This window comes from Pyrus communis, chromosome 13 (assembly GCF_041283825.1).
Source record: "Pyrus communis isolate YQ-2024b chromosome 13, ASM4128382v1, whole genome shotgun sequence".
NCBI lineage: Eukaryota > Viridiplantae > Streptophyta > Magnoliopsida > Rosales > Rosaceae > Pyrus > Pyrus communis.
The window spans coordinates 11555662-11578345 of NC_142577.1; the positions used below are offsets into that span (position 1 = coordinate 11555662).

Below are 22684 nucleotides of genomic sequence, written 5' to 3' on the forward strand. Positions count from 1 at the left end.
AAAACAAAATTCATGATAAATAGAATCTTTATATATACAGACTATTTACTAAAGAGATCTCCAATCAAAATATGAACTACAAGGCTCACCTCACATTAAACTTCAACGATCCGAACTATCTATTTTATAAGTCTCGGTTCATAGTTGTGGGCCCCATTCATGTTTATCAAAAGAAGGAAACCCTTCATAAAAGGGAGACTGAAGGGTAAACAAATCAAAACTCCAAATTTGTGTGCATTGTTAACCAAAATAAGAACCAGATGCACATGTGAAATTTAGAAATTTACTTGGCTTTTTTCTTTTCATCATCTTCTAATTTGGAATAGTCAAAACAAACAATTTAACCGCGTAATGTAATCTGAACAAACTAGAGGTGGCGCTCCTCCAACCGTATGAGGGCTTAGTTTATGCCCGAGGTAAAACTTAATGAGTTTTATGAAGCTTGAAATGAGCTCGAACTCAACCAACCAAAGCATCCAGGTGTTGGTATACCGCGTGACCTCGTGCAAATCTAGTAGAGGAATTGGACAATCAATGCAAAAGAGAATTGAACATACTGCTCGGGTGGAAAACGAATTCCCCCCCTACAAGTAGGTTTCTTCAGTTCAAGATACTTGGACTCAAAGAACAAAAGGCAAAGTGCTGATAGCTACTTCAATATGCAATCCTCTGTATATCTCGCATTTCTAGTTGTACCATCAAGGCTTCACAGAATAACGTAAAAGAGCGCAACCTAATGGAGGCTAAAACTGTCGTATTGAGCCAACTCAAGCATTCGCAGTTGATTTGTAGTGAAAGTCATCAACTGTTGAGTAAACTTTGCCTTCCTGTACAAGATTGTCAATAGCTAACCTGTCGATGGCCACAAGATGTAGGATTCAGATATCGGTTTAGTGTGCAGGTAATTGTGAGCGTGCATGTGGGCGTGTGTGTCAGTGAGAGAGAGAGAGAGACATGAGATCATTCACTGGAATTTTCAGTTGTCGTGCTATATCCTCAAGGTGCGCCCCCTCTTCCCTTCCACTGGAAACACGCAAAGCTAGTTACAATTCAGTGCGAAAAAGAAAAGAAACAAAAGGAAACGCTTACATGCTGGATTTCACACATTTGCATGCAAAAGAAACAAATCAACACTACTGTACAATTATCTACGCATATGTACGCATTTAGTACATCCATAATCTGCATGCCAGAACTTCTTAAGCGCATCCTACCCCTTGCCTATTTTCAATCTCAGAACTTGAAAATGAAACACCTTGTTGCACTATACAAGGCGGCAGCCTAATTTCAATCTGAGAACTTGATCCACTTGACAATGACCTCGAATATTCCATATCATTTTTTTATCTAACACAAAATAGAAATGCCACTCACATAAACGTTCTTGAGTTTTACCCAACAAGTAACGGCCAGTCTTGTAAAAAATATGAGCAACTATGAAACGAAGGGGTACAATGCATTTAATAGACGAATTTAGAATTATTATTTGTCGCTGACCCATTTACATAAGATTAGTGCTCAAGAAGAAAAACTAAACCAAATTATTCCATAATCAAACAGAATACAAGATGACTAAACAATCTTGCTCAGGGCTCGGTTTTGCCCTATGTGTGTGGAGTTCTGAGTAATATCCCAGTAAGCGAATAATTTGACAAACTATCTTCTCATGGGCCAGCCAATATGTATCACTATCTCATTCAAAGTTCAGATAAGTATTTATCACTGACTCGCATTATCTACATAAATATAAATTTTATGGTAGAAGATTTTGTTTCTTCTGTTTTTGCAACACTCATCAATTAAATACACCAAATCTCTTGGCTAATACAAGTGCTTTTCTTGTCTGAAATAGAGATAAATTGACCCAACCAAATGGATATGCTAACCTCCATACCCCCTCCAAAATAGCCATCTTCCTTCCCACAAGATAGAAGAATAACCTTATAAACCAAAACAAGGCCATGCAAAACATACAACATGGGAATTGTAATATGCTAAAAGATGTTTGCTAAAACTCATACAATATCAACAATTTGTTTTCATTGGGCTTGATTTTAGTTTCGGGGAGTTTTGACGGTAACACAAAACTACCTGCTAAATATTGAGACTGTTTTGCCACTTGGGTCGCTTCACAGCAATATGCTTATAAAATAAAACACACACACACACACACACACACACACACATATATAACTATTTTCAAGGTTATAGGTACTCACAGGTATGAAGGGTGGCTCAAAATTTCTAAGACCTTTACTTCAATGCTACTCTGTCCATCGAAGCTATATTGGCCAGATAACTGAAGTAAACAATGAAGTGGGCTAGTAAAGCAACAATAAAAAATACATAGTATTAAAATCTATATTTAAACATCTAACCTGATTTGTTGGAAATGTCATATGTGGTTGCGCTGTGACACCAAAATCAGCAGGTGGTTTCTATCACAACATTAACAAAGACATCAGAAGATCACATCATATACTTCCAAAACAATCTAACTACACAATCCAAGCTAAAATCACATATTCAGTGGGTAGACCAATACCCGTAATCTGCTGTTGTATAAATGGACATAGATGCACTCAATGAAGTGGCTGGCAATCTCATTATAGTCACTCACAGGCCTGAACATTACACCAACTTCAGTCTCGAAACCTCAATATAAATAATATCAGAAGTATTGGTTGGTTAATTAAGTTGACCCTGCTTCATGAAGTCATCCAATGACAACTTAGTAATATTCAAGTTCTGAAACCTAGGGCAAGTATTTGGTCCCAACTTAAAAGCCAGATCAAACAATTAGAATGAAATTTTCCTGACGGTAAGGACATTCTTGGTATAACATATTGTAATGATATATTACTCATATGGAATTTTCCTGACGGTAAGACAATCAAAACACAGTAGACCTCAAATTCAATTTACAACTAGAACACTGTCAGATACAAGCATACAAGCTATAAGACATTTTATTTTCACCTGTACTGTATCACAAGAAACCTTGTAACCTCTATGAAGCTCCTTCTTCAAAAAAGAGATAACAAAAAGATAGAAGTAAAACATTCTTTTAGTCAGAACCAGGTATTGCTGCTTACTCAATTTTTTATTCTCTCCATTCAAATTGTCCCCCATACCAAATGATAGGTCATGAACTACTTCCACAAGATGAACCAAAATATTCTTTGTATCTGACTTTATAGAATCGAAATGAAAAACCTATTCATTTGCAGCTGTGCTAATATTCTCTCACATATGTATGAAAAGTTAACAGACCAAAATTTAGCTCCGAAATACCAATATAATAATTACCATTAATTTTGCCTTAAAATTAGGGAACTATTATTAGTACTCCAAAAATCTCATTTTACACTCCTCACAAGTGTATTTTTCTTTCTAGTTATAGAAAGTTTGGAGTGCCAAATGAGATTGTTGGAGTGCTAATAACAATTCCCTAAAATTAATCTTTTTCCAAGACAATTTATATCAACCATTGCATTTTCTTCCCAATTTCAAGTGATTCCGTTGACTCAATCTTTATAACGATGGGATGGTTATTCATCTTCTAACATAAATTGAATTGTGAAACTAGACATGAAGAATTCTCAAGCATAACATTTATGTACAAAATGAACAATTACTGAAAGTGACCATTATGAAGCAAAAGGAAAATAAAATGCTAACATTAACACAAGACAAATAAACAAAAGAAAACAAAATACTATTAATACCTCAAGACAAAGAATTCCACACAAAAAAATAAAAAATAAAAAATAAAAAATAAAAAATAAAAAATAAAAAAAAAACAAAACAAAACAAAACTTTACCTAAAGACAGACAAAGAGAACTATTCCTCATAAGTAAAAAGCGTGAGACAAAAGGGTGTAGAATTGTACCTAATAGAGAAGACATTTAGGGTCTTCTTACCCTGAAAGCTCTTCAAGCGTCCATGAATCCGGACATACATTCCATCCCTAATATCAAAGATAAACTTTAGGATGCAACTTATGATACAGAAAATAGAAAAAACTAACTTATTTCATGAAATTCATAGCATGAAATCAGAATATATCTTAGAAACATGGAATAAAATGAATCAGAATATGAGCAGTTTTGCAAGTTACAAATTGCCACATATAATCCCTTGATAATGTTACACTTAAAACACTTCAAACCAATACTTCAGAAATACACCTACTAACTTTCAATGGGAGTATAGCAACAAAGGAATGTCGCAACTAAAAACAAGCTAGAAAATGTCAAGTGTATAGTTGAGGGTTTTTTTTTTTTTTTTTAACTCCAATTGAGCTTTCTAAGTGCTTTTGTATAAAACTAACAGCTGTCCGGGTATTTTTATATTTACTATAATTAAAAGACGGTGAAAAACAAGAGAGGATTTTCTTTAAATAAACGTTTCACAGACACATTAACATCTACTTGTTCATGCAAGTACAGTCCAGAAAGAGGTGCAACTGGTAGGCAAGAAAGAAGCATACAAGATTCTTTCCATTTCATTTGCGTCCTTTGCTTCATGAAACCTACAAAACACAAGAAACCATAATTCACATAGAATCAAGAAACTCATTAACATATAACAAACAAACCAATGAAAAGAACAGCTTGATAAAACTCACCACTTGTTACACTCCATCCTTCCAGTTCCGTCGTCAAGAAAGAAAGCAACATCTGTAATTCTTCCAATTTTTTCACGCACCATCCCAACAAGTGTAACCTGAAGACATGAAAAGTTAAAATAAAACCCGACACCAACGATTTAAAAACAAAAATGAAAAACAGAAACAACAAACCCACATTATTCACGTCGACACTGTCAATAACAAATTCTGATTTATCAACTGCTGAGACACAAGCATCAGTTATCTGCTTCACTGTCAGTGGAAGCAATGTCTGGATGTCACGATTCTGAAAAAATGAATCACAAACACCTTAACAACCGCGCTTTAATTGGTCTATGAATAATACACACATCTGTAATTTCTTAAGAAGACATACATTGGTGCTGCAATTGAGCAATGCAATATCATAGAACACAAAACACACATATCCCTATGCCTCTGTTTGGTTGATATACATGGAAATCATGAGAAAATGAACGATTTCATAAACTACCCATCAATTTAAAACCCTAGAAGTCCACAAAATTCTTAACCAAAGAGAGTGGTATAACCCCCGATTGCCGCACTGAAAGTTTCAAGTTTCCGGCGGTTTCTCGGGAACCAAAAACAGAGAGGAACCAGAGTTACCCTGGTGGAAGAGAAACTGGTGTCGGTGCCTGTGTGGGTGGCCTGAGGGGGCATGAACCCACCGCCAGAGAAGGCCGCACTGCCATCGAATTGGGTGAAGCTCATGCTTTACAGAGAAACCCTAAGATTGTATGAAATTTGCTCGCGGAAGGAAGAGTGAAACTTAAATAGCCAATAGGTATAAATGGAAATTGGATTCCAGGGCCCTTTTTTATTGGGAAAATTTATTTGGATAATATTAGCACTGAGTATATTGTATACTAACTTTCTGATTTGATTCAATTCAAAAACATCTCGTACTTGATACTAGTGATTTAATCTAATTAAAAAAAAAAAAGGATGTTTTGATATACACGTCTCGTTTTTAAATGTCATATACTAAACATCTATTCTTTTTGCAAATTTAATTAAACATTTTCCCTACAATTTACTTTAATTTTATTTCATTGGAAGTCTATTTACGTTAACATTCTCTTTTTTTCTCCTATTTTTATACATCTTTTATTATGATGATTTAAGATTTTTTTATTTTTTATTAAAATATTTATTTTAGTAAATTAAATAGAATGTAATAAAACTCGTTTTTAAGTACGTTTGGTTATATCAGTACATTTGATTATAATGGTACATTTAGTTATTTGGTACATTTGAATTTTTAGTTCATTTAGCTTCTTGGTACATTTGAATTTTTGGTTGGTTTGTTTTCAAAACATAAGTTTTATTACTTTTTGTCCTAATAAAGAGGAATTACTTTAATTAATTATTATTTTTTATAGAAAAAGTTGTTAACAATGTAAAAGTTTAAATTACTTTAATTAATTATTGTTTTAATAGAAAGAGTCATTAATCAATAGACAATAGTCTTTTTGTTAATTCAAAATTATATGATTTATCATTATTATTTATCATTATCTACAATAATAAGGATTTATCTTCGATCAACTAAAAGTTGTTGTAGAGACTTATGTACCAAAAAACAAGACTATCTAGAGCATTGTGTATGAATCAAACATATTTTTAAACATTCCAAAAAGATGAATATTCATTTTAATATAGTTTATAATTAGGTACGTTTTGATTCGGGATTGGTACGTTTTCGTTTGACGTTGGTACGTTTTCATTTAATGTTGGTACGTTTTCATTTGGCGTGGGTGTACATTTAGATTTGAAAAGTTTAAAATTTTAGACTTAAATATAGTTGAAATTATTTAAAATATATAACAGATATTTAAATGTAAATTAATTTCAATTAATCTGAAGTAGTTCATGTCACATCCCGGCCCGAGCCCCACCACATCCCGGGCTCGACTTCACCGTAGCACGATATTGTCCACTTTGGGCCCCGACCATGCCCTCACGGTTTTGTACGATATTGTCCGTTTTGGGCCCCGACCATGCACTCACGGTTTTGTTTCTGGGAACTCACACAAGAACTTTCCAATGGGTCACCCATCATGGGATTGCTCTCGCACGCTACTCGCTTAACTTCGGAGTTCCGATAGAACCCAAGGCCAGTGAGCTCCCAAAAGGCCTCGTGCTAGGTAGAGATGAGAATATACATATAAGGCTTACATGATCCTTATCCTTAGGCGATGTGGGATCTTACAATCCACCCCTCTTAGGGGCCCGACGTCCTCGTCAGCACACTTCCGACCAGGGATTGGCTCTGATACCAAATTGTCACATCCCAGCCCAGGCCCCCACCACATCCTGGGCTCGACTCCACTGTAACACAATATTGTTCGCTTTGGGCCCCGACCACGCCCTCATGGTTTTGTTTCTAGGAACTCACACAAAATTTCCCAGTGGGCCACCCATCATGGGATTGCTCTGACGCGCTACTCACTCAACTTTGAAGTTCCGATGGAACCTGAAACCAATGAGCTCCTAAAAGACCTCGTGCTAGGTAGAGATGGGAATATATATATAAGGCTTATAGGATCCTCACCCTTGGGCAATGTGGGATCTTACAGTTCAAGTCTGAGTATCTTAATCAAATGTTTCAAAAGCTTAATCAAAAACTCAAAAAGCATAAATGTTTAGTCCACAAAAGTTTAAAATGAGACATCTAATTCTAATTTTCTCTTAAAAAAATGTTGTGTATTTCATATTTTTTGTTTTTTTGTCAAAAGATGAATTTTATTCAATCAAGTCTAATAGATAAGTTTACATCCTCAGCAAGAATATTAAAAAGAAAATCAGGACCAATACAATCCTAAATAAAAGAACCACCTGCCGATTGAAGAAAACCGCTACAGTGTGTGCCGCTTTATTGGTTTTGCGATGAGAAAACACAAACTTCATGAATTCCATACAGCTGGCAAGATGCCAAATATCATGTAAAATACCTTCCAAAATCACATTAGCAGCCATTCGTCGATTTATCATTCCAATAATCACATGTTTTTAACAAAATTTTAACTTTACCCTTAAATTTTGATTTAAAAAAATAAAAAAATAGTAGCTCGCTAGGTAGTTTGTTTCTTAATTATAGGCTTTACACCTTGGCCTTCATTAGTGAATCATGCAATTGTTGTATGAAAGGCGTGCCACCGTTAGTTTCCGCCAGCGAAAAGATGTATTTGTGGATGCAAATTTTCGTCGTCTTCTCCTTTGACGAAAATGCACTTGCAAAATAATAACATCTAAGATTAAAACCAAAAGCCTCACGTGCCCACGATGAATTGGAGGGGGGGCTTTGGCCAAAGAATCTCCGATGCCAAAGTTATAATTTGAGAGAGAAAGTGTTCAGGAATTTTTGGGGAAAGAATGAACTAGCTTTTTGATGGAGAAAATGGGAATATTTATAGGGAAGTGGCCGGCCCTATTTGGAGAATAGGGACCGGCCATTATTGGTAGAATTATGAGTTTAATTGCAAGATATTATGTGAAATAATATCTTGTAATTAACTTGGCAATCAGTCCTAACTTAAAAAGGATAATTGGGAGTTACCTTTTGAGTGAGGATTTGATAAGGAGTGATGAGAGGGATTTGAATAAAACCCATTTTGATCACCTTTGATTCTTCCTTAATTAAGTTTTTATTGTCCGTTGCATGTACGTAGGAATCCTGGTGTGCCTTAAGGGTAATTTTGTCTTTTTTTACCCAAAAATCCACATGTCACCTCATTGATTATTTTTGGCTCCATAAATGCCCCACACATGTTGGGCTACTCGCAAGAAAGGACAGTAGGTGTAGAGATCTTCCCTTGCTTTAGGAACATAATATTGTTTCTTATTTTGATGTAGATTCCCTCATTAGTTGGAAATTAGGTCCTTCTAGGAAAGGGAAATAAATTACTTCTGAAGTTTATTTAAGTCTACCTTAAGTAAATGATTAAATCAACTTCAAAGAGCAATTTATTCTACCCTACAAGAGAGAGAAAGCTAGAGGATATTTGTTTCCCCTCCCCTAGCAATCTTCTACACTTGCCTGTGTAAAAGATCGTATTTCGTTGCTTTCTTTATCTTCACGCCGCACCAAGGTAAGAATTTTTTTAATTTTCCTTGTTTTCTTAATTTTTGGGAGCCTCAGGGCTTGAAATTTGGCTCGACGAGGGTTGAGGATGTGTGAAAAAATGGTTGGAGAGGGCCATTTCGTTGCTGCTGTCGACTTGGTCCGATAGCGGCTCGGCGCGGGCCAAGGTCTGGGTGCAGCGATGTGGGTAGTAGAGGCAAGTTGGGGCTCAGCTTGTGTCAAGAAACTCTCTGCTTGGCCCAAGATTGAGAGGCACTGGGTCTGGGCCGTTATGCTTAGGCTCGTGTTAGAGAGAGGAAAGACCAGGCCGTGAGGCCTGGCGCGGCTGTTAGGCTCCTGCAATCTTAGGCCGTGACTTGGTCTTTGGACCAAAAGGCCAGATGCCTTGAATTTTTATTTTTTTTGGCAACCGTTTAACAAATTTTCCTCACATCTTTGTAGAATTTCATTAAGCATGTCTTTTTCAAGCCATAAGAGTGATAATGCCGTGCCACCATTGTATCGTCAAGGCGGATCTTTGAGTAAGGTGGGAACTAGCTCTGATGACTCATTTAGAGACTTTCTTGAGGCATATAGGCACGCCATTTCATCGGGGGTACGAGTGAAGCGTGTTAAGAAAGGTAATAGCCGTAACCCATATAGTGGAGCTTGGAGAGCCATCAAGTTTCACCCTTACTACTTCGTGTTGGGATTTACTTTTCCCATGCCGCGCTTTTTCCCAGAAGTGTTTTGCTCTATGAAGTGTGCCCCCGTTCAATGTTCTTCAAATGCGGTCCGTGTAATGGTGAGGTTCCTCAATCTAAGCTAATTCTTTGACTTGGATTTGACCATCAATGAATTATGGTACTTCCTTGACATAGGCCAAATTGAAGGAGTTGGGCAGCTACGATCCTGCCATAGGTTTTTCGATCATTCAAGGAAAAGAGATCATGACTAGCCAAGGAAACTTTAGGGATAAGTGGAAATTAGGAGTCTGATTCTTCCCCTGAGTTACGTGTTCCAATGATTTTAATCACCGATAAATTGGTTGTTTAGTCTCTAGGTTGCTTTGTACTTTTACTTAGCTGTTCTCTGATTTATTGATTGTCCTCATCTGCTTATGTAGATTTGGAATTCGGCTCAACTCCTAAGACTTCTCCAGATATAAAGAAGGTGTATGTTGCTCTAGGTATCTCTTCTGAGTACCATGAATGGCATTGGCTGCTTAGTCATCTTCATTAGGAGAAAGGTGGGCTGCCTCCGAGAAAGGAGATAAAGCGGATCAAGGTGGAGGCATTGGCTCGTCCAATCACTGTCATGGAGCCTGTAATGAATAAAGGTAGAAAGAAGAGATTTTCCCCACCTGCTTAAGAGATGTCGACTGAGAAAAGCCGAAGACTTCCTCACGTGTTGCCGATAAGCTTATGATTGATTTAACTTCTTCCAAGGGGAAGAAAGATAAGGCTGTTAGATCTGAGCCGATGACGTCTTCCATGCCAAAGGTGGCTATTACGATTGCTGATAGGAATGCTTAGCATAAAGGTTCCGTCTTGTCCCTAGTGCTGAAATTTGTGCCAAAACGTCTGTTGAGAGCTAAGTCTGGTTCACCTTCTGAAAGGTTTGCCACTATGAAGAGCGATAAAGTGGACTCTGTTGCTAAAACGACGCCAAAGCCCACTTCCCTCACTGCTAAGACTGATCTACTGAGATTTATGCGCTTTTGAAACCAAATTTGCTTGAAGACATGAACGCGTATGCCAAGCTTGTTGATGGCGTTAGAGGGGTTGTTGCCTAAGTTCCTTTGCAAAGCATACGACCAAATATAGAATGACGGCCCTACTTGCTATGATGCAGAAAATGGCGATTTTGGTAGCCGAGTCTATGCTCATTGACCAAGAAGATACCAAGGCTGCCAACGAGGTGGCAAAGATTATGGCAATTGAAGCTTATTCCTCTGCTGAGAAGATCAAGAAGTTGGAGTCTGAGCTCGTTGCTTTAAGGGGATCTAATATCTCTGCCCCCACTTCTCTAAAGCTTGAGACCGCTCGCCAAGAGATCGTTGACTTAAAGACTAAGCTTGACGCGATCCAAGTTAAGAATGAAAGTGCAGAGAATGAGATTGGATATTACATACCTCAAATTCAAGATCTTAAGCGTGCTGTTTTCGAGCTTCATTTCGTTGCTTATGCAAATGATGAAGAGTTGATTGTTGCTTATAATCAAGTGATCCGCTTCAAGAAGATCGTCAATAGGCTTAAATCCCAAGTGTTGGAACTCCAAGGTGGATTGAAGATCAACGAAAGTCTGAAGAAGGAAGTGGATGAGCTGCACCGTGTTCGTGTTAGTCTGCTCGAGGATAACAAGCAGCTGAAAGGTGCGAAGGCTGGGCTTAAGGCTTCGCTTGTTTAGAGTCAGGCCGATTTTTACAAGCTGGGTTACATAGATCATCTTTTTGGTAGGCCCCTAACTTTGAGTTTGCTGGGAAAGACTTTAAGACCTTCTATATTTCTCCGAAAGACTTGTTTGCCTTTACTTTTTAGGCTTCCATTAGCGAAATAGTCAGAGAAGTTAGTGCATGGGCTGGGGCAACCGGGGATGAAGTGTTGGATGATGCCACTGTTGAAAGCGTCGCGATTGCTGAAGGTGTGGCGACCGAGTAGTCGTGGGATGTCTAAGTTGATGAACAGTAGCCTTCTAGGTTGCCTTTAGGATTTTCTTTGTTTTCCTTGTTGCTTTTTCCTTTACTTGAACTTCTTCAGCCTTTGCTATTTGTTTATCAATTTTGCTAGAAAATTTAATAAACTTGCTTCCTTTACTTTTCTTCATCTTTGCTTCTTTTGTTTACGCCCAACCTTTAACCTTTAAACCAGTGGCAAGCGTGTTGTTTCCTATAAGAAAACAGGCCCACGTAGCCTATGCAGCCATAGGTGTTGGCGTAGAACTTTTGCCAAGTTGTTAGCCATAGGGTCGGCAGCCAGATGACTTACTTACAAAAGCAAGCGAGTATGCATGACCACTTGGTTGCTAACCTTTGAGCTATGTGGCCTGCATCATAACATACTCAAGATTTTTGGGTTATGAAATTCGCTAACCTTTATATCAAAAATACGCGGTTGTATGGAATGTCGTAAGCAAAGGTTCAAGAGAACTCATTATCTTTTTTGTAACCAATTACATGGGTTGCATAGCAAGTATCACAACACTTTAGGAATCAGTATATATCTAAACAATCATTCCGCGCTTGGCAGAGGTAAAGCTTATTGACTGCGTAACATGTCGGCAATGGATAAAGCTTTGTATATGCACGCTAACTTGTTTAACCTTTCACAAAAATGTGCGGTTGTATAAGTTTAACGCGCGGTTACTGCTCGAAGGGCAAGCCTTAGGCAGTCTTTTAGAAATCGTAGGCTACCTTAGTGCACTCAGCAGCAGTTTAAGGGCTCTAGGGCAGCCATCCATAGGACGTACTGCGTAATGTGCCTCATTCATCTCTGAGGCCCGATTCCTCACAGATTAGGCCAAGAGATCCAAAATCCTTCAATTAGCTAAGCCTTGAAAAAGACCATTATGGCTACTTCTAGGAATCACGACACAAGCCATCGTGCACCTAGTTACACCAGGGTAGCCCGACCTATCCATTTCTGGATATTTGGAGTGTAAAGTTTATCCTCCCGCATTGGAAAGCAAACTCATGTGGGTGTTTGGGAGTTGGTTTACCCTTTCGCACTAAAGAGCATGGTTGGTCCCCAAAGGGGCGTAATTTTTAAAGTTCCTAAGAAGGGCGATGTCCTCTTTTGAAGTGTATGAGTGATCAGTTGTTATAAGCATGTAGTCGAGCCAAGTTGTAAATTACTTCTGAATTCTTCATTGAAAACGAGTGAAACGAACGAGAACTTAGCTGTAAGGTAGGAACTGCATAACAACTGGACAGTCATCAGCTTACGAAGTAGTGCCCATCGAGCTGCTTAAGTTTTTGGGCTTTGATGTAGCGAGAGATCATGCATAGTACTTCCTTATATTATAAGTGTTCCACTGCTTCTCGATCTCTTTGTCGTTCATAGTGGCGAGGGTGTAACTACCCTTGCCACCTACTCTGCTGATCTTGTGCGGACTTTCCCAGATGGGATCCATCTTTTTGGAGTTTTCTTTGTGAGCAGTGATGAAGGCTTTTCTTAGAACTAGATTTTCAGGCTGGAACTGTCGGATTTTGGCCCTTTTATTGTAGTTGAAGATGAGCTGCTGCTAGTAGGCTGCAATACAGGTGATGACCTTCTTGCATTTCTCCTCTGCCAGATCTAAGTTTATGGCAATCTCCTTTCTATTTTGCTTGATGCTTAGCAGTATAGTGCTAATACTTAGCACAATGACATTGGGAGGAATCATTACTTTTGAACCAAATGCCAAAGAGAAGGAGTTTCGCTAATTGCTTGTCGTTTGGTTGTGCGATACGCCTATAGACATCCGAGAAGTTTGTTTGGCCATTTTCCCTTCTTGTCGAAGAGGGATTTCTTAAGGTAGTCAAGAATCGTCTTGTTGGATGCTTCGGCCTGCCCCTTGCCTAGGGGATACCTTGGCATGGACATGTGCTACTTGATGCCATATTTTTGGAGAAATTCGCCAAATCTTTGCCTGCGAATTGCGGGCCACTATCTGTGACGATCGATTGAGGGATGCCAAATCGGCAAATGATGTTCCTCCATATGAAGCGAGCGATGTCCGTCTGAGTTGTGGTTGTCATGGGCTCTGCTTTCACCCATTTGGTGAAGAAGTCAATTGCCATGATCATCATGCCTCTGCCCCTAGTAGCGGGCGGCATTGGCCCTACCAAATCGATTGCCTATTGCATGAACGGCCAATGTCTCGTCTACTTTTATACTAACTCCTTAGCATCTTGATGCATGGTGGGCTAGTAGTAGCCTACGTTAAGAGCCTTCTGTGCTAAGGATCGGCCTCCAGAGTCATTTCCACAAACACATTTGTGGATTAAACTTAGCACCTTTTGGTCATCGGGAGATGCTAGGCAGCAGAGATGTGGTCCAATGTAGGATCTTCGAACAAGAATGTTGTTCCATATGTAGTAACGCACTGCTTTTGTTTGGAGCTTTCTAGACTCCAATTTTTCCATGGGGAATGTGCCATTGACCAAGTAGTCTATAATGGAATCTTGTTATTTTGGAGTTGTACTAACCTGTGACACCTCGGCTGCTGGCTCTGCCTCAATGCTTGGCTTGTCTAGATACTTCACCCAAATAGATCGTTTGAGTTTATGGTCCAGGGTGGAGCCTAGACCGGTTAGCGCTTCCACGTAAGCGTTGTCTACCCGCGAAGCTTGAGTGAGGGTGTAAGTCTGAAACGCCTCAAGTTGCTTTCATACCTTCTTTAGGTACTGCATCATCATCGGATGTTTTGTCGTGTACTATTTCCCTTCCTCCTTCTTTTAAGCTACTGCCAATTCTCTTCGAGGCTACTCGAGTGCCTCGTCTGCTCGCCGAGCCTTGTCCCAAAGTGCATGCTTATTTGCTATAACGAAAAAGTCTGCTAAAGTTAGATTTTCTTTCATGATCAATTCTCTGAACAAGAGGTGGTCTACTGGGAGTCATTTTTGGAAGGCTGCAAGAACTATCGAGTCGTCGCATATGACTATCTTTGTCTTCTCTGCTTTAAACCTCTTCACATATTCGCAGAACGACTCTTTTGGATTCTTCTTCACATTGAACAAGTGATCAGATTTCTTCTTGATCGAGCGATAGGATGAATACGCTTTGGTGAAAACCAAAGAAAGTTCATCAAAACTTTGGATGGATTATGGCAGCAAGGTGTGGAACCAATATTGCGTCTTGCCTTGTAAAGTAGCGGTGAATATCTTGCACTTGAGAGCGTCGTTGTTCCGATAAATGACCATTGTGCTTCGATAGTGCTTCAAGTGTTTCTCCGGGTCTCTATCTCCTTTAAAGGGTGTGAAATGTGGCATATTGAACTTGCGTAGAGGCTCTACCTGCTCGATCTCATCTGTGAAGGGTGACCGACTTATGTTGGTCATGTCTCGTTGTAATGCCTCATCAGTGACCTCGTTGCGTTGGAAATCACGCAATCACTCAGTCAGAAGCCTTTTTACTTCTTCTTGAATTTACCTTTGTTAGGGTAGCCAAGTTATCAGCTCCCTCAATCATGACCTACATGTTTAGGTTGTTCTTCCATGTGTTCGGTTTGTCTATGTCGTGGCTACAGTACATGTGGTATGCTCCTAGCAGGCAAGCAAATTCGTTGCAGGCTGCCGGTTAAACTTGACCTAGATTGAGTGACTGCTTCTCTCTGTCTGTCGTGCTGCCTACTCCAATGTGAGGTGAATGATGCTCCTTGTAGGCCTAGCCACGAATGAACACTTCACTTGGAAAGTTGCTCATGTTGATTATCGGAGTGTGGCCCTAACCATGAATGTATGCTCGTCCGTGAGCCTAACCGAAAGTGCATGTTCCTTTGTGCGCTAAGACGAGAGTATACGTTATCTTAGGGGCCAGTCGAGAATTGCCAGAACGCTCGATTCATGACTGATCAAGTAGCTGTTTACCGGGACATTGTTGGAGAAGCTCATTGTCTGCCCTTGTCCTACTTCGGGACACTTCATCTAGGGCACATTTCGTCTCGATACGTTGCAAGAGCTGATTCACCAAGGTTGTCTACTACGCGAGGGCGCTTGTCAACTCTATGACTTGTCGAGACAAGTGTTGTTCGCTATTTAGGTTGGAAGAGCTTGGACAATATGCGTCTCCTTGAATAGTGGAACTGTAATAGACCCTGGAGAGAGATTTGAGTTGGGAAATGTCAACTATGCGAAGAAATAGGGTGAAAATACCCATAGTTAAATCATCGATCCAAAAATCTAAAGTCGGGATCGCTGAACCGGTCTTGGACTGATTTGGGCTACTATGAAGGCCACGGAAGTGGGCCGGACCTTAGGTTGGACCGCGGGAGTGGGTTGGATCGCAAGCGCGGGTTAGACAGTAGGCATGAGCTGGGCTGCTGGAGCGTATGTGCATTGGGCCTCCTTCGGCAAGACTTGGGCATGCGGGTCTTGGGCTCAGCTTTGGAGTGCTTTGACCTTAGGCCTGCGAGTGCTGGGTTGCTCTAATTGCTGTAGCTACTTAGGCCTGTTGAATGTAGGCTGCCTTGCGTTGGCCTGACTGCCTTGTGGCACGGGCCTAGGCCTGCTGCTACTACGAGGTAGCCTGCTTGCTGTGGGCAGTGAGTTCGCCGAGGGCCGTTGTTGTGGTTGCTACTGTGGTGGCTGCCACAGTGGTGCCCCGTAAGGGTGGTGCCACTCCACTTATCATTGTCTTGAGCCTCATGGATCGTTGTGGTAAGGCTACGTCACGATCTCCATCACTTAATCTAAATTCTTGAACATAGGAAGTTCCGTTCGTCGTGGTTTCTGAATTTCTAGTCATTCGTGGTTTTCGAATTTCTAGTCATTGTACTTTTCTTTTACGTTTATTCATAGAATTTTATAAAAAATTCTAGGAATAAGATACTACGAAAATCCACAAATGAACAAGAAATGAGAAATTTTGAATGTGAGAGTCTTCTTCAAGCGTGTAAATCAAGACTCTCAATGAAAGAACCAATTTGTGGATGCAAACTTCTGTCGTCTTCTCCTTTGACGAAAATGCACATGCAAAATAATAACACCTAATATTAAGGCCAAAAGCCTCACGCTCCCACAATGAATGGGGGGCTTTGGCCAAAAAATTTCCAATCTCAAAATTAGAATTTGGGAGAGAAAGTGTTTAGGAATTTTTGGGGAGAGAATGAACTAGCTTTTTGGTGGAGAAAGTGAGACTATTTATAGGGGAGTGGGCGACCCTATTTGGTGAATAGGGGACCGGCCATTATTGGTAGAATTATGAGTTTAATTGCAAGAGATTATGTGAAATAATTTCTTGCAATTAACTTGGCAATCAATCCTAACTTAAAAATGATAATTGGAAGTTACCTTTTGAGTGGGGGTTTGATGAAGAGTGATGAGAGGGATTTGAATAAATACCATTTTGATCACCTTTGACTCTTCCTTGATTAAGCCGTTATTGTCCATTGCATGCACATGGGAATCCCGGTTTGCCATGAGGGTAATTTTGTCTTTTTAACCCAAAAGTCCACATGTCACCTCAATAATTTTCTTGATTATTTTTTGCTCCACAGTATTATACTTAGAATAGGTTATATGTATATGCGATACTTGTGCCACAAGTAAATAAAACTTATTAATCAATATATAACATCAATGCTTGGCTCAGGTTTAGTTCTTTTAATTGTCTTGCATGTTAGGGACTTTAACTATCGCTCAATATTAGACCTGAGATTACTAAGATGGGTTAATCTAAAATGGATATATTCAAAACACACCACTTTAGTCTTTCGCGGGAAAGTAAAGACAGTAAATAAGACATACAATAAGTAAATAGTAGAAAGATAATGGATTACTAGAATTTTTATACATGTAAACATAGAGTTAAATAAATTTATTGATCATTACATACAGTTCAATTAAGATATTGTATGAAAGTATGGTTTATCCTGTTTGTCACATCCCGGCCCAGGCAGGACCACTTTCCGGGCCCGACTCCACCGTAACACGATATTGTCCGCTTTGGGCCCTGACCACGCCCTCACAGTTTTGTTTTTTGGGAACTCACACGAGAACTTCCCGATGGGTCACCCATCCTAGGAATGCTCTTGCGCGCTACTCGCTTAACTTTAGAGTTCCAATGGAATCCGAAGCTAGTGAGCTCCCAAAAGGCCTCGTGCTAGGTAGGGATGGGAATATTCATATAAGGATCACTCCCCTGGGTGATGTGGGATGTCACAATTCACCCCCCTTAAGGGCCCGACGTCCTCGTCGGCACACACGCGACCAGGGTTAGGCTCTGATACTAAATTGTCACATCCCGGCCCGGGCGGGACCACTTCCCGGGCCTGACTCCACCGTAGCACGATATTGTTTGTTTTGGGCCCTGACCACGCCTTCACGGTTTTGTTTTTTGGGAACTCACATGAGAACTTCCCGATGGGTCACCCATCCTGGGAATGCTATCGTATGTTACTCGCTTAACTTCGGAGTTCCAATGGAACCCGAAGCCAGTGAGCTCCTAAAAGGCCTCGTGCTAGGTAGGGATGAGAATATCCATATAAGGATCACTCCTCTGGGTGATGTGGGATGTCACACTATTCACTTTTGATTTGAGAATTGAATTATTTTTTATGATATTAATGGTACTAGATATTACAAAACAAATGAAGTACATGCACAAATAAACTTAAAACACTCAAAAACTCTTATCGGATTGGATTTGAGGCCATCAGATGGGTTAATGATGCTTCCTTGTAAAGGGTTTCAACCAAAGGTTAGCCGTCCTAAAGTTGGTAAAGTGATACTGCACAAAAGAATTGGGCGGTGTACCCAGATTAACTTAACCAAGACAGGGGGTTTTACTAATCTTAAGATCACCTTCCCTTCAAAAATGCAAAAGTATTTTGCATTCAATTTCAATGTTCTTTGAGAGAGAGAGAGAGAGAGAGAGAGAGAGTTATGATTGGTATCTTTGACAAGTCAAAAGGTGTTGGGCACACAATGTTCATTTAGAACAACTTAATTGCCCAATCCATTCTTTATGTTGTCTTCTACGACTTGGGCCTTTAACGAGGCCCAATAATATTTTAGTACAAACAGAACTTATCACATTAACACTATGGAAGGAAATATATATATATATATATATAATGATATTTTGGGTAGAATTTTGGCATACAATAATCGGCTAGTCATAATTGGTTACAAATTTGTTATTTGGGTAAATTAAACTTAAGACTTATCTCTCACGAGTAGCAGAAATGAATACTACTAACCTATATTATTAGTGGTCGAGATACCTATTTCTAATTAATAATGAACATTAGGTTTCTATTATAGTAATAGAATGGGTGAACTAGGGGCGGGCAAAGCCACCATGTGCCAAGGAGGTGAAGCCAAGAGAGGAAGATTTTCTCCCCTCCTAATCTCTCTCTCCTCCCCTCCCCTCTCCTTCTATTTGAAGGGTTACTATTAAGTCAGGTCAACATCTTATATTGATACTTTTATAGAGACAAAAAGACAACAAAAAAAAAAAAAAAAAAACAAAGTGTGAAAAGAGAGGAGGAGAGGGGATGCAAATAGAAGGAGAGAAAATCCTACTACGAAGACAAGGGGATGAACATTGGTTTCTCATGTAATAGTTCGGGTGATGATGACAAATAGGGATGAGTTATTTGCTTATGGAAAATCAAGGGTATACGATGTACTGATCCACCCTCGAGATTATTGGAGTTCAATCAGTATGCCTTTACTCATTAGTTTTGGTTTAATCAATAGCTTTATTTTAAAGAAAGAAAAAAATAACGTTATTTTAAATTTTATTAACATTTCCATTTCTAAAGCCCTAGTTTATGCAGCATTTAAGTTGGATCTAACTTGCCTTACAAGTTAGAACGTTTTTTTTTTTTTTTTTTTTTTTTTCATGTATACGTATTGACATGTCCTGCCAATGAACTTGGAAACTTTGACCACAAATCGGTTGTGTTACCTTCTGTTGTTTATAATTCTTGTCTCCGTTTGCATATTCATTGTGAGACCCGAGAAAATTGTTATCAAAGAAGAGGAAATTATTGGAAAATACATTCAAATTATTAATCTAAAAAAATGTTCATAAGGAGGTAGTGGACATCATTACAAATCTATGACATCTTTCGAATTATTTTTCGGAGTCGAATGAAGCCGTATTGGATTCTATGAGAAATAATGATGTAGGACACTTCAATAATACGCGCGCTCTACATGCGAGTAATTAGCTATTTACTGACAAAAAAGTAATTGGGGACCGCCACACCCTCTCTCTCTTGATAAATGGAGCTACTAGTGGGTTCAGTTTACTTCGGTTCTCTTTTTAGCTAAAATAAAAAGGATAATGCTAGGGAGGCTAATTTAATACTAAATTTGTAAATTAAATGATGTGTTGATGTATATTTAAACTAACCTAAATAACAGATTAATTTGAACCAAATTAAACACACAAGTGCACGAATCAATTGTAATAATATATGCAAATACGAGGTTGATCCCACATGGATTGCTTTAACACCAATTTAATCGATTAATCACGCTAGACTTTATTAAACAAACAAAGGATAAATTGAATTGAATAATTGAGTAATTGATTAAGACTAAAATTAACAAGAAAAAGAAAAGACAATTAATTAAAATAAACACACGACACAAGAAAGCATAAGGTTATGAATTCATCAATAACAATCCTATTTAGTTTTCCTAGAGCCAACTACTATCCAAATACCGTGCCAATTTTAAAGGTTGTTCTTTCTAAGATATGAATTAATCCGTGGTCAGGCATCAACTCTTGTATCTCTATATGATAATTCTATCATAATGATTAAGCATACAATTAAACACATAAAAGCCCATTAAGCATTGAAGAATCATGTCAACCAAGTAGGACTAGCTTGATATTGGCCATCCTCACTAGTTTGTCTACTCTTCTTAATCTTAATTCCAATAAACCTAATTGGTTAGTCATCCTCGTAGATTTATCTAAATATCTATATACAAAATTCCTAATGGTGATCAGTCATTAGAAATCCAAATGTAGAATAAAATACACACAAAGATTAAGAATATAACATGGTATATAATCGGATAACAATTAACAAAGTACTTTGCAAATATTCATGTCATGGCTTCATCATTAATCTTAGAAAATAACTTGGTTACAATAGAAATAAAAATAAAAGAAAGATAGAACCCGGAATCCATGGCAAAGTACGTCCCTAAGCTCTTCCTCACGAATTGTGGAGATGGTGAATGGTGTAGTGGTGTGGGTGACATGGGGATATCTAGAGAAAGCTTAGTACGCCTTATTTATACTAGAAAAAAACCCTAAAAGGTCTAGAGAAATTCTCCTAAAATAAAACAAACTCCTAAACAATTAATGGCACAAACTAGGAAATAATCCTTCTTGGCTTAGGAAACACGTCAGCTGTCTTGCACGCCAGTTTTGGGGTGGATTTATCTTCTAAAAAATTTTGTAAAAATATGAGAAACATAGCTTTGTCTCTTATCTTTCCAAGCATATATCGCACGCCACTCGAAAAAATTAGGAAAACCTTCAAATCGTCGTTCTCTCACAACTGCACAGTACTGACGGGAAAGCAACTTTTGCGGGATTAACTTGCAAAACTGAATTCGAATTCATAGAAAATTATGAAATTAGGATATAATGATCTTCAACCTGTTAGTTTCCTTCTCCAATTGGCCTTGCATCAAAACTCCACCGGAAAGTCGAATTATCACCAAAAATGTCATGGTGTGCAGATTGGCTGAAACTAAGAAAATGAAAGTAATAAACCAATCATCAACTTCTATGTCCTTTAGTTTCCAAATTTTAGTGTACAAATTTAGTCTCCCTATCATACCAAACTAAAATTATTGGTTGGTTTGGTTTTGTCAATTTTAATTTTTAAACTGGTAAACCAAATTGATTCGGTTAGGTTCATTTTCGATTTTAAATTTTTTTTTTTTTTTTTTTTTTAACCTGAAAATTGGACAGAGTCGCAATTGGGTAAGTTGCAGGTGCTTATGTGTCGCAGTCGTGGCAAATGGATCAAATAGTGTAGACTCCATGATCAATCCAAGTCGAATCGGTGGCAAAGGTGGACACGGCTCATTGAGTATCCATTGGCTGGCATATAGAGAAAAGAGGAGAGAGAAGGTAGAGGCAAAGTTACATAGAAGGAGAAAGGAATAGAAAGAAGAGGTGATAGAAGGAAGAACTGAGAGCATTCCACCCCTAAAAAGCCCTCCGGGTAATAGGCAATTCAATCCTTCAAGTGAATAGTAACTGCTTTTAGTGAACAATAATTGTCCAAATACATTTCCACTTCTAAACTGAATAGCCCAAACAATTCTTATTCGTATTAAAATATTATTAATTTTTTTATAAAATAATAAAAGATTAATTTTATTTTTTATTTCAGATGATATTGAAATATGGTGTAAGGAGAACATGGTTAGGTATTTGTAGAATTTTTTTTTTTTTTTATATTTTGTATTTTTAATTAATTTTTATTAAATTTTTAATTGTAGTTGACGTCAGCCTTGTTTCACATGCCCTGGGAGGCTAGTTGCTTTTAGCCAAGGTGAGGCGGCATGGAGAATGAAGGCTTTCAATATATTTGGACATGAAGTTGGGTTTACCAAATTTTGGGTTGAAATTAGGCTAATGTTTGACTTGGAATTAGATTTGAACAATGAATACCCAACGTCATAAATAAATATTAATTTATATACCATTCGGTTCTCTTCGTTTTGATTTTTGAATCACCAAAAACAAAACCGAACTATAGTCTTCAGTTTGGTTTAGTTTTTTAGTTTCCGTTCGGTTTTTTATCGGTTTGATCTTTTTTGGTTTGATATTCGATCCTTTTTTTTTTTTTTTTTTTGGTTTTGAGTTTTCCAAGCCCACTCCTAATTGGAGCAGCAATCACCCTCTCCCTTTATATAAGATTTAGTTTGCTTTCATTTTTAAATGACATTAAATAAAAAGTTTATTTTGTTCAATTGTTCAAAAACATTTTTAACATCCAAGATTTTTTACACCCGACCACTGGAGCAAAATCGTTTTAGAACTTCGAATATTCTAATGAAAATTTCACCGGAGATGTAAAAATCCATTTACATCTCCAATTTTTCATGTTTACACCGGAATGCCCTAAGAGCATGATGTGGAGTGTGATTGGAGATGAAATATTCCAACATCTCCTTATATTTGGGCTAAAAGCTCATTTTGATAGTCCATTAATTGGAGAAGTTCTAAATTATAACAAATGTAAAGTTACACTATGATCATCCAAATTTATACTATAAGGT

General features: G+C 38.3%; 1 protein-coding gene across 2 annotated transcripts; it reads right to left on the reverse strand.

Moving 5' to 3' along the window:
• Positions 1 to 274: 274 nt before the first annotated feature.
• RPA32B (Replication protein A, subunit RPA32) lies at positions 275 to 5471 on the reverse strand. Of its 2 annotated transcripts, XM_068476361.2 has the most exons (11): positions 5262 to 5471; positions 4810 to 4920; positions 4632 to 4729; positions 4494 to 4535; positions 3894 to 3971; positions 2980 to 3024; positions 2546 to 2624; positions 2379 to 2438; positions 2220 to 2299; positions 955 to 1023; positions 275 to 852 (listed from the first exon to the last, which is right to left on the reverse strand). In XM_068476361.2, exons 1-11 carry the CDS (start codon positions 5364 to 5366, stop codon positions 768 to 770), a joined length of 852 nt encoding a protein of 283 aa, XP_068332462.2. In that variant the 5' UTR covers positions 5367 to 5471; the 3' UTR covers positions 275 to 767. The 2 variants fall into 2 exon arrangements, with proteins under 2 accessions (XP_068332462.2, XP_068332463.2); XM_068476362.2 differs by lacking the exon at positions 2980 to 3024 and having other exon boundaries at positions 5262 to 5465.
• Between the last annotated feature and the right edge of the window lie 17213 nt (positions 5472 to 22684).

Bases quoted from the DNA above. Each gene is read 5' to 3' on its own strand.
- RPA32B (XM_068476361.2), bottom strand. From the start codon at position 5,366: ATGAGCTTCACCCAATTCGATGGCAGTGCGGCCTTCTCTGGCGGTGGG. The intron at 4,921-5,261 runs GTAACTCTGGTT...TCATTTTTTCAG, and splicing joins CCAGTTTCTCTTCCACCAGG to AATCGTGACATCCAGACATT. The intron at 853-954 runs GTCTCTCTCTCT...GGCCATCGACAG, and splicing joins ATTCCAGTGAATGATCTCAT to GTTAGCTATTGACAATCTTG.